This window comes from Thunnus thynnus, chromosome 9 (genome assembly GCF_963924715.1).
Source record: "Thunnus thynnus chromosome 9, fThuThy2.1, whole genome shotgun sequence".
Lineage (NCBI taxonomy): Eukaryota > Metazoa > Chordata > Actinopteri > Scombriformes > Scombridae > Thunnus > Thunnus thynnus.
In genome coordinates, this window is record NC_089525.1 from 22,961,773 (window position 1) to 22,974,959 (window position 13,187).

The window sequence follows — 13,187 nt, forward strand, 5'->3', positions numbered from 1 at the left end:
ACAACATTCACATATAGACTGTATAGACGTGGCGATGTGTGACGTCACCAACGGTGGAGCCGGTTTTGCACCGTAGTTGGTGACCCATTAGACTCTGTGACCTGACCTGATATTCTTACCTGAACCCTAATCAATGCAATTCAATCATTGGACTTTATTGGCATGAAAGTTTCAAGAACAATGTTACCAAAGCATCAAAATACAATTTGTCCAAATATTTGGACAGTACAAAATAACAATAATATGGATATTAACACAACATTAAGATTGATATATATTCATTATATATATACAGTATGCATACATGTATGTGTGTGTGTGTGTTTATTTTTAAACTTTGCTTAAAGTGATTTTATCATGTTCATCAGTTATGCTGATATTAAGCAGCTTGAACCGTGACTGTGTATGAACGGTGCTGTACAAATAAAACTGACTTGACCTTTTCAAGAAGACATCATCACACCATCATATGTGATCTTATACGGGAATCACTTTGTGAATAACCAGACATGGAAAAAGGCTCCTGCCTAATCAATATCTGATAACATGAAGGAAGTTTCTTCATAGATTTTACCCCGCTAAGATATATTTTTAAAAATTCAGAGAAGATATTGATATTAGTTGTACATGTTGTTGCAGCTCCTCTGAGACTACTTTTGTGAATAACATGTATCTTTATTAATAGCCATATTGATGAATATTTTATATTATCCTGGAAACATGTACTGTTTGGAATACGAGTAGATAACTCTAAATTTAATTACTAGCTATATATTAGAAATCTTTTAATTTATTGGCTAAATCTAATATTCATAAAAGCAAATTTATAGGTAAAAAGCCGAACGTCTTGTTTTCACAAAGGAGGTCAAACAGGACATTGATTCTTTTTGATTTTCCTCTAATTCGAAGACTGTAAAACCATGAATGCCTGTTTTTTTGTTCAAAATCTTTATATGAACCTTAACTCCCCCCACTTTACTTTTCTTCTTCACACCGTGAGATTAATTTTGATATTCTGTATGATCACTTTATGGACGAGGGAATTTGTAACTGTTTTTTTATGTCAATAAAGAAGAAGAGGGTGAAATTTTAATCTGCAGTTCTCAACTTTATTCAAATTTGTTTTTTCAATGACTTGTTTTTGTTGATGTGCAATCAGATGTTGTGTGGTGTTGAGGCTAAAAGGTGTGGTGTTTCTCTTCTATTCTTCTATTCCTATTCTGGATTCAAGTAAATAATAGTAATCTCTCCATATAAACTGTATATGCCCTCAGCAATTTCTGTTTTGAATCTCTGTTATGTTAAGAAACAGAATCACATCATCAGTAATAACTTTACACTTTTCTTTCAGTTAGTCTGCAATTATATAACTGACCTTTGGTTTAATGATTCTTGGAAATCATTGTGATAAATATAGGGTTTGATGATGTCATAACAAGCTTAAGTACAAGTTTGTGTTTGAGTCTTTACTGATGCTCATAACTATATCCATCTAATCTCACTGAAGTCAAAAACTCTGAAGCACATATGACTGCAACGTGAGAACCAAAAGACCTTTGGGGATTGGGAGGTAATGTGGTAAATATGGGAGATTTTTCAATTAAATATACCTTGAGACGAACCTTAACATAACCTTTATATATTTAGTGTATTAGGCTATTGTGAAAATCAGTGATCATGACTGATCTGTTGACAATATGTGATAGTTATATGATTTCTGCATCGATGTGATGATGTATTTTGATTATTTAGTATTTAGTTTTGGATTAGTCAAAAATAGACATTCCCATCTGTTGTTTGTTTACCCCATAATGTAATACATCATAATATAATGTATATGGATATTGTGAAGATTACACACACCATGGTAGTAGGGCTGCAACTAATGATTATTTTCATTATAAATTAATTGTTTTGTCAATAAAATGTCTTAAAATGGTGAAAAATGCCCCTTAATAATTTCTTAGAGCCCGTGGTGACATCTTAAAATGTCTCATTTTGTCTTCTAAACAGTCTGAACTCCAAAGATTTAGTTTATCAAATCCTCACTTTTTAAGAAACTGCAACCAGAAAACTTTTGTCATTTTTGCTTGAAAAATAACAAATGATTATTCGATGATCAAAATAGTTTTTAGTTTAAATAGCTGATTAATTTTCTGACAATCGACTAATCATTGTAGCTCTGTATGTTAGAGGATTTTGTCCATATTGTCCACTTCTATTACCTCCTATATTTACTTCATGGACAGAAATCTGGTTTTGTATGGGCTCAGGCTCACAGTGCTTGTGCACTCCTGGGGTGCCAGGCATCCCTGCAGGCTTTCAGGTGTTTGCAGTTCAACAAGAGCTTAATGAAAATCCTACACTCACTTAACTGAAAACACCACATGGGGATGCTTTGCCAAGCATAATAAATACCTTACACCAGTGTTTTTGGACAGAACTTACACGCAAGGGGACATGTCAAAGAACTGATGCCAAACCAACAACCTCTTGTGTCTAACAATAAACTTGGTTTTTTTCCAAGTTTAGTTTCCACTGTGCAGGTAATTGCTGTCGGTGCAAGGCTACTCTTCTTTGGTAAAGGTCACTGGATTTATAACAGCATGAAGAGCGGCCATCACTCATTAGGAGAGAGTTTCACTACCCCATCTAACCTGGCATGAGCCGCATTGTGCTGGCATTTCAGATCAAACACGCTGATCAGGCCCACTGGTTTCCACTGCTGGACTAGAGGACATTTTCTTGCCAGTGAACAGTATTAAACTGCAAAGGGATTTAGAAGAATCCCATGAATACGCTTCTTAGAGTACAGAGAGAGACTTCCCTTCTACTGTGTCCCCTCCATACCCTTCCTCTCACCTGTGGGGTCTGTGTATTTGATGTGGAAGAGCCTGCTTAGTGGGTGCAAATACCTTATGGCCATTCACCGCTGTGCTTTCAACTATTTTCCTACTTTGTGTAATGGTCTATGTATAGGAGAGACAAGGAAGGAGGGAGTGAGACAGACAGAGAAAGAGATATTCAACTGAAATCCACAGCTTAATATCCTGTGCCCAGACACCCCAGAGAGCGCAGTGCAATTACTCCAACACTTGCCAGTCATTCCAGGCTAAAAGTGCACGCAGTTCTGTGAACATACCGAAACACAGTAAACAAAACAACATTGTGCGAAACACGATTTGCTACCTGCCAAACTAATAACCCTCAAAGAAATAAAATCTCTTTCATTCTAGCTTTAATATTCTATAGTTTTTGGTTTCTAAGATGTCATTCCAAGTGCCTGCAGGCAAGTGTTTCTGGAGTCGTGCAGCATCTCTGTGCTGCACGGCACTGGCACCCTGGAAACAGAGTCAAATTTAGGAGCTTATATGCACACATAAATTAATGAGGACCATGCAGATTTTATTGAGAAAGAACATGTCCCCCAGCGCTGTAGCCATACACCCGCTGTCAATGCAAATCACCCCTGGTGCTGCCCCACTGGCTGAGAAATGGTGGCGTAAGGTGTAGCTCCGGTTGTGCTCAATAGGAGGAGCTGTTGACTCACCACCTCCTGCCAATGAGCTTTTTAAGATTTATCTGCAGATATATCTAGTTAAGATTTGTAGTGATTTATCTGGTGACAGTGCTGCTCTGTGAGATGTCAGTCTGTCAGGGAGTCCAAACTCTCCAAATGCAAACCTGTCGGCCCATGACCGATGTGGACAAGCTTAGAGGTGATGCCTCCTCTGTGCTCTTCTAATCCACTTTCTGGTGTGATTTTTTCTTATTCTTCTTATTTCGGGCCACATGAGCCATGTGTTGCACACGCAGCACACATCCTCTCACCTCACCTCAAGGGAGGCCATAATCATAATTAAGTAGATTGGGATGCCTTCAGGAAGCAACATGAGACGAAAAGGTAATTAAGGGTATCTCGAGCATCATGATATCACCCAAAAGAAGCTGGTTATCTCCTCACATCCAATTATACCCATCTTAAAACGTGATGTGAGTATGTATTAATGGATTTAAGAACTCGTTCTAAGAAATCCCCCCAGAATGACACCAGTGCACTTAAATTTAAAATTCAGACTCAGTATTTGCTCAAGCTTAACATCAGCAGATGCCCAAGGACATCTTCAAACATCCCTCACTGAAGAGACTTTGCAAGGTGGCAGTCGTCTTACTGCGTCATCTCTGCTGGTGAGCTAAATCAGACTCCTTAAATGCCTTTCGCTTGCATACATCTTGAATTGAATTAATGAGGAGGCTCCTGACTGTGTCACAGCGATGAGAAGACAAGAGTGAATGGAGAGCGGCATTCACCAGGGACTGCTGGTGGATTTAATTAGTCTGTGTTTACCTCCTTGTGTGATGCCCGAGAACCTGATGCACAATCGCAAGCATGCTGGCACGTTTGTGCGTGCACACAAACACACACATACACAAGCAGCTGTAAAAGAGATAAATTGCAAAAGCCTCCAGTTTATCAGTGCATAGGAATGGCAACTCAGTTGGGAGGGAACGCTAGACAGAAGGCAGCTTCTGAAAGAAAAGAATGCGCCATATTAGTGTTTTGTTTATGTCAAGGGGAGCAAGAGAGAAACTAACGAGTGAGAGAAGAGGCTGCTGTGAGGTGCGCTAGAGTTTGTCATCAGGGATGTTCTGCTGAGATCAACTGTGGAGAGGAAGTGTAGTGATGCAGAGCTCTGTACAGGCAGCTTCTCTCAACCTCCCAAGTGTGCCGACGAGCAGGCAGGAGTGAGAGTTTGCAGCTCCCCATCTATCAGTCATCATCATAACAAATAACTGTAAAATATCTTATAAGAGAGAAGCAGTCATGATCTTTGCACTTGCTGCGACAACTTATAAAAAAATTATGCACTGCATTACAGCACCAGCTCTTTTCTAATCACGCTTGACGGGAGCCTACAAACTCAGTGGGTTGGAGGTTACATACTGTATTTAACACTCAAACAACTCCACTCCCACGACAGATACTTTTCACCCATGAAACCGTCTTCCCTTTCAAACCACTGCTGTTAATAATGAATACATGTGTACGGAAGGAAAGCCTTGTAGGAGCTCGTAGGCAAAACATACACCCCATTATTAATTCAGGTACAAGGACTAGTATGCTGAAAAGAACATGAGCACAAATTTTTCAAATGCAGTGCCTGTAGGTGACGGAGGGGGCCGGTGAGAACAAATCATGTTGTTTTATAATCCTTCATGGCCTATTAAATCCTTTGCTGCTGTTTCTTTAAATACAAACTATCACCCGAAAATCGGCTGACACAGAAATCGGCTTTTTTTTAACTACACACCAAAACCGTGGAATTTCCTACCCAAGGCTATAAGAGATGTAAGCTCTGAACATATTTAAACGACAATTGAAAAATGTATTTATTCAACATCGCTTTTAACTAACGGTCACTCTTCCTTTGTGTTATTCTTTTACATATTTTATTGTTCTTATGCCTTCCTTTGTTTTATTCCCATCTTCTACATATTCTATTGCTCTTTGCATACCTGTTCTTGCCATTTGCTCCCTGTTTTGTTTGTTATTCATTTGATTGCTTGCTTTTATCGTTTTAATTTATTCTTTTCTTCACTTTATTGTAAAGCACTTTGAGCTACACCCCCTGTATGAAAGGTGCTTTATGAATACAGTTTTATTATTTTTATTACGTGTAATAATAAACCTTTGTTTACCAGAGCAACAGGGGAAGAGCGTGAGCTGCCAAATAGCCCAGTAGAGGTGCATTAAGAATGCTTGACTGAGCTTTTGGGAGGAACCTCCAGTCCTGGCGGCGAGAGCTCTCTATCTGGCGAAGGTGGGGAAGACAATTCCCCTCTGTAGAGTGTTGTATAACCGCTTAATATATGGATCCAGGCAACTAGCACACAAACACAAACAATTTGTGTGCGCCCCATGCCAGAAACCGCACACACCAACTGCCTCACCAATTAAACACCATTAACATGATCCCCTAGGTGCATTTCCCAGTTAAGTGTGCTGCAGCTGTGCGATGCTTTTAGTCAGACTGAGAGTCAGGCACGATTGTCTTTTGAAAGACACACAACCTTATGCAAGGTCTGAAAACCAGCCTTGAGTGCAGCTACAGTAAGAACAAAAAAGGTAGATATAAAAAAGAACGCCCTTCAAGCAAGAATGTGCACAAACTTAGAAGAGGACCACTTGTCCTGTGTAGGTGTGTGTGTCGCTCAGGACTGATGTTTGTACAACTGGAGACTGCACTCAACCTGCACACACTTATTACTTATTTTAAAACCAGCCTCTGTGAGTATCAGACATATAAAAATATACTCAAACATTGTTATATTCAAATGTTTTTTTTTATAATCAAAAATATCATCCAAGCATTTACAGTGTATTACAACAAATGATTCTATGCAACTGTTAACAGCCTTTACAGATAATGAAGAAATATATCCATTTTTGATCTATGTTACAAACCAGGAACAGCAAAAAAGAGAAGAGATGGGAGGCCAAAGGGTTTGGAGGTTTGAAGTATTCAGTTAGACCCTGATAACCTTGCAGGTTAGCCCTGTAGTCCTGGCCCGCACTGACAACATACAGAGCCAACCGTAGGCTCGGAAAGTACAATGCCCTGCCCATGTGGGCGACAACTACATAATAATCCAGTGACTGTAGGAATCGGTGCTCTTCTGTGTCTCCCAGGAAGTCGTCATGTCTAAAAATAATTGCAGACACTTGGAAACTGAGAGTTCAAGCTCATGAAGACCTCGTCATTGTGGTTGGGTGTCAACATTCCTTTCACCATGGAAATGCTGCGTTTTTACATCTCTGCCACATACACAGAGTCCCTGAAATGCTCGTGTAACATTCCCTCCTAATCTGAGCTTAGTCTCCTGTGTCCTTGTACAGTCATGTACCGTCCACTGTCTTTGATATTTGTGGGCTTTATACTGTTACTTTCACATCTCTACAGTGCCCCACCCCCCCCCCCCGCCCCCATGTTGCCTTGTCGGCCCGTCGTCCCAGAAGTGTCACCAGCAGAGTCTATGTGCTTTTGATGCCCTGGAAGCCGCAGAAGTTCCAGCGTTTCTCCAGACTGGCTCCAACGCCGGTCAGCTCCTGTCTGAAGGTGCAGGGCAGCCGAGAAAGAAGAGCCTCAACCTCGCTCGGGTTAATCTGCAAAACCCACAAACACAAAGAGCAGACAGGGGTCAGACACAGAACAATCGTAAATCCACATGCATTAAAACAGATTCATCTTCAAGTTACTGACAGTGCTCTGGTCTACAGTACGTCACCAGTGACTTGCTGCCGAAGCGGTATTTCATTCAATTTCAATTCTCCTTGAACATAGCTTGGGGACGCTGACTCCTCTAGTGTCCCACTATCTCATGGGGTCCCTCAAGTGTCTGTTTTGGGTCTCTTCGTATTCTCTATCCTTTCCCTTAATTGGGAAGTATCGTCCCCAGACATAAAAACTGACAGCGACTGCTATGAGTTGACAGCTACAGCTTGAAGTCACAGATGTGTCCTGCATTATGTCATGTCTCTCCGATACTAACTGCTATATGTCCAAACTCTTCACCGGCTGAAGTGAGAATGAAAGTCAGATATCTTTGTAATTCCTCTGTCATGCCCCAGCACCAGCGCCATTAATTATCCACAAATGTCAGAACTGTCATGATACTCAACTCACTGAAGTTGAGCGATCGTGTCACTGAGATCAGGTCATTTCTTTTATTGGCAGATGTAATGAAGGTCATTAATGCTTTTATCTGATTGTTAGTAATGTATTACAGGGAAAATATTAATGACTGCAGCTACAGTAGAATCCTGTGTCTGTCATGCTCCATTTGGTCTATAAAATGTCAGAAAATTGTGAAAAATATCATTTCTCAAAGCCCAGCGTGCAACCATAAATGACTTGTTTTGTCCCAACCAACAGTCCACAACTCAAAGATATTCAGTTTATCATAAAAGACTAATGAAACCAGAAAATATTCACATTTTAGAGGCTGGAATTTAGAATTTTAGCATTTTTTCTTTAAAAAATGACTCAAAACAATTAATTGATAATCAAAAAAGGTGGCAATTTATTTTCTGCTGAACTAATTGATTAATCAACTCATAGTTGCAGCACTAAAATGATTTTAATTATAATTCTGTGATTTCACCGCATTTATTTTCATTTTCTTTTCACTGTGTTATATTTACATTTGTGAAAAACTGTAATGGAGGCATGTTGCTCTGAAAAATGTTGAACTATTTGTGCACAACTTGAAAATAATGTACCAAAAATAAAAAGCTTACTGTTTTCCAGCCATTTGATTACAGTCATAACCCTACTTGCATTTGAAAGGCAACTCTTTTTACAACCAAGGAGTCAGAATAGTATGTTATAAAAGGTATAAGTGATCCTGAACCAGAGTTACAGAGGCTTAAGGGCAGTGTCATTTAACAGGTTAAAAAAAGCTTTTATTACCAGCTCTTGACGAGGTCATCTAGTGAAGTTTGGACATTGCTGACACATCCCCTTTATACACGGCATACATATATTACAAACTCCACACCTCCTCTCTGCTCCAATCATACTCACAAAACATCCAGTCACTACACTTGCTCCTCCACTGCATCGGAGAGTCATAGTGCAAGTAAATTTATAGTGAGAGGGGTGATATAGCAGCCACCTGACTAAGCGTAAACTGGCTCACACCACACGGATGGGCTGAGGATCATCAATTGAAAACCTGAGGTGATGTTGCCAAAATCCATTGTATAGGCTGCTGTAGACAAGCTGCAGTGTCTTGCATTAATAACTAGATTGTTCAAGCTCTGCGCTGATGTCAAGATGCATTAAGGCCCATCATGGAAATACGACTGGTGTGTCATTACACACAATGGAGCTGTGTGTGGAGCCACCAGATAAGCAAAATTGGGCTTGTTGTTGGGGAGTCTAGTCAGTGATATTGACAAAACTCTGTGGGCTGCTTGATGTGTGTAGCGGAGAGCCGGTGTGGGAACAACAGATGCGCAGGCAGACGCACACAGACAGACAGGCGTGGGTGTATGCTCACACACACACACACACACACACACACACAGACAATCACACTCACACACACACACAAGCCAAAAAAAACAAAAAAAAACAAAGCGCAAAACCCAAAAGGCATGAGAGAAGACCGTCACACTCTATTGTTTGCATGTGTGAGAATGAGTCAGGGTAGTGATGAGCATATTCAAAGAGCTGCTACAGAGAACAGTCATTTCTTGGGGCAATCTTGTGGATGTGGTTGAGAAAGTTTTTGCAGATGAGAAATTTAATTCTCCCAAATGATGAGTAAGTTGGAATTGCTTAAAATCTGATGGTTTCATCCTGAATGTGTCTGCTGTGTGGTCAGTGAGTGAGAACGTAAAGGGATCGGTGACATTTGCCATTTTTTTCCCTGAAGGTCTTCTTAAAGGAGTGGAAAGCTGAAATAGGCATTAATCACAGTGTTACCTTTTGAAGGTGACATTGAAAGTTGGCATTTTCAAAGTCTTGTGTAAAGCGGCAGTGAAGAGCGATAATATGTCTTAAATGCCTCCTTGGGAAGATGGGGATAAAATAGCTCTTCTTCGCCAGACAGAGTGGAAGCTGAGGGTGTGTGAGGATTGACGGCGGTGTTTGGCTTCAGGTGTCAGATTGAAGGATCTAGTTTTAATATGTTCTGGCATCAAGGGAAATCACACACCTAGCCAGATATGGCTAGACATATACAATAGCGATGACATTTTAGGACAGAAAAGTGAGAGAAACTGTCTCTATAGTTCGACTTTCTCCAAAATATTTTGAAGTATTTTGGATTCAACTTCCAACCAAGCATCTATTTAGAGATGTCTGTGAATTTTGCCGATGTGCTTTTGTGTGACTGATTTCCTCTATGTTGTTTTGCTGTTCTCAGGTCATGAGAATACTAAACATTTTACAAAATCTGCATCTAGCTCCCAATTATTTAAAGGAATTGTTTGACAGTTTGGGAAATGTGGTTATTAGGTTTCTTCAGCATTAAATGAGAGGATCCATATCACTTCCACATTTGCTTGGTGCTGGTAGGACGACTGTTTTACCTTTAGACAGAACCAGCCATCTTTTTTTCATCTGCTTCCAGTCTTTGTACTGAGCTAAGCTAATTGTCTGCTGGCTATAGCAACATACTAACCCTACAGCCATGAGAGTGGTATCGATTTTTTCATGTAAGTCTCAGCAAGAAACTGTATTCCCCAAAATGTCAAACTATTTCTTTTAAGTGCTTTGGCTTAACCTAAAGACCTCTTTGCAAAAAGAATCAGAATCAGTTGCATCGAGGGGCTGTGTCTCAACTGCACAGCAGGACCCTGGCATACAACAAGTCCATATGTCAGCCCTGTAGGGGGGGCTGACACTGTGTCAGTATGGGTGCATGTAATCTAGAGTGATACTGGAGGCTGATCCACTCTGCAGTTAAGGTTGTGATTCATATGTGCCTGTTACCTTAGTGTCCAAACGCTGCAGGTAGGAACAGATGTACTCGATGCTGGCTCCAAACGGATGGACGTGCAGGAACGTTGAAATGATCCCTGAGGTAGAACAAACAAGTCATGCAAAGATGTTAGTGCAGAGATATGTCACATGCCTCCAGTTTCACTTGTCACCTGTCAAACATTGACAAACTTCCAAAGGATGTGTGTGACACCACTTTATCTAACTTCTTCTCCTCTTCACAACACAAGCTTCCAGAGGCTTTTCCCAGAGTCCTAGTGCTGTTAAGAGCCTCTTGTACATTGTGGTTCCAGATTAGAGGGAGTGTTTAATAAGGGCTTTGATGCTGTTGTCTCTCATCAAAGCCTTACTCTCCCCAAGCTCAGACAAACTGCTATCAACTCATAGATAGGGCCAGGAAGGAGATAATCCTCCACTGCTGCTTACTAACCACCTATGGAGCATCGAGAGTCCAACAGTTGAAACAAATACACACAGTGTTAAAGTCACAAAGCTTTTCACTGGCTCAAACACTGAGGCAAGAATACCATAATCACTTGAGACTTTTAAGAGGAAAATACTACTCTAACACTTCATTTTTGCCACCTGTGGGTCAGTCTATACTTGAACACAAATGCCTGGAGCTGCTCCACGGACAATGAATAAGTGACTACAATGAACATGTTCTCCGACTGACAGAACAGACATTTGCTGTAACAACACGTACCCACTTCATGTGTGTGCAGATTGCCAGTATATGTGCAACTGTCAAGGCTGATAGTAAGACTCATATTCAATGTCACTGATGTTGTCAAAAGATGACCATTAAACACTTACAAAAGTGAATAGAAATTCTTCTCATTTTACAGTTTTTCCACCTTTGTGCTCCCATCTCTGCATATTACAACTCAGGAGAAAGGAAAACTATTTGATTTTTCTGCATCTGATGGAAATCCCAGGCTTGTGCTTCACTGTGTCATGTTATATTTTCGCTAATTTTCAACTTGAGTGGATGAGAGATAACCTTAAATTGCATCACCTAGTGCAAAACAGACACAACAACTCTATTTGAGTTGTTGTGCCTTCCTTGCATCCAAGCTATCTTTACATTTTGCTTTGTGCTGTATTTTAAGGCATGAAAAGAACGTTTGCAGTTTTCACACCTGCTACCAGTTTTCAGCTATGTCATGTGGGCCCTTATTGATCCCCCTTTCCCTTTGTGTACATATCCTATTGCCTTTAAATACCCACCAAGTACAGCGCCCACAGCCACCAAATAAAACCAGTACTCCAATGTTGGAATACTTCCCAGCCCCAAGTTTTCTTTCTGTCAATTACAGTAGTTTAAGGTATTTTAAGGCAACACAAAATCTGATTTTGACAAGACAGGGACTAATCCTTAAGGCTTCTGTACATTTCAAATGGGGAGTGGAGTGGAATGGAGTTTGACAATTTTTGTGATAAACAGACAACAGACAATCATACAGTCATACCCACTTTATGACACAATTGACCAGGATTGGTGTGCAGAAGTGTGAAAGCAGGCAGGGTTTGAACCACTCCCTTAACCTTTTTTTAGCACTTTTATTCTTTCATTCTCATAACTACTTCTGTCACTTTCCGTGTCTTCAACCAAGATGAACCATGACACCATGAATATTTATAACATTTGTACTATTAATTGCATCAAGACTACAAAGATACAAAAAAAGACAAAGAATTCTTGGAGAGAGATGAGGGAGGCAGTAAGATGCAGCCAGGAGGTGACTATGATAACTGCAGTATCACTTTAAATACACACATTGTGCAATCTAGTTCATTTGAAGCATTCTTTAAAGGACCAGTGTGTAAGATTAAGTGGCATCTAGTGGTGAGGTTGCAGATTGCAACCAACTGAGTGCGCCTCCCCTTCAAAGCGTGTAGAAGAACCTACGATGGCCACGAAAAATGCGAAAGACCCTCTCTAGAGCCAGTGTTTGGTTTGTCCATTCTGGGCTACTGTAGAAACATGGTGATGCAATATGGTGGCCTCCGTGGAAGAGGACCTGCTCCCTATGTAGATATAAAGGGCTCATTCTAAGGTAATGAAAACACAACTATTCTTAGTTTCTGGTGATTTTACACTAATTAAAACATACTTATGAATATTGTATTCCATTTCTGCTGAGTCAGTTCTGCTAGATGCCACTAAATTCTACACACTGCACCTTTAGGGCTTTTAAGGTGCTTATCATATCATTGTTTTCAGTTTGATATTGTTCTTTTGTGATGCATTTTCACAATAAACTAATTTCTCAAATTAACAGTTGATACACAGACCTCCAGGGGCCTTTTGGGGTCCCTGAGGGTCTGAGGTCTCTTTGTCTGTATGCCTAGAAATGTATAATGATGATAACACACATGTTCCTACAACTACTGAGATTAGAGTAATGAAAATGTTACACTTGCGTCTAACTGATATTGACAGCATAAGAGTCAGAGTTGTGCCAGCTTACCAACTAGCAGCGCTTCCCTCTCGGAGTGGACAGGACTTGATGGATTCTTCTCTGTGGGACCTTCCTTCTCTTGACTGCAGGACACCACTGTCGATACTGTAGCGTCCTATATACATACACACACACACACACACACACACACACACAAGCACACAGTTACCTTAAATAAAACACCTACCAGCCACTGGTACTGTTTGACTGT

The 13,187-nt window shown here is 40.3% G+C and overlaps 1 protein-coding gene across 8 annotated transcripts in view; it reads right to left on the reverse strand.

Moving 5' to 3' along the window:
- Positions 1–6,323: 6,323 nt before the first annotated feature.
- enox2 (ecto-NOX disulfide-thiol exchanger 2) overlaps positions 6,324–13,187 on the reverse strand; it is a 187,776-nt gene continuing 180,912 nt past the window's right edge. For all 8 annotated transcript variants that reach the window (XM_067599749.1, XM_067599756.1, XM_067599748.1 and 5 more), the window contains 3 exons: positions 12,986–13,091; positions 10,503–10,588; positions 6,324–7,165 (listed from right to left, as the gene is read on the reverse strand). In XM_067599749.1, coding sequence (XP_067455850.1) covers positions 7,034–7,165; positions 10,503–10,588; positions 12,986–13,091 — 324 coding nt within the window. In that variant the 3' untranslated portion in view covers positions 6,324–7,033. The remainder of the gene's footprint in view (positions 7,166–10,502; positions 10,589–12,985; positions 13,092–13,187) is intronic.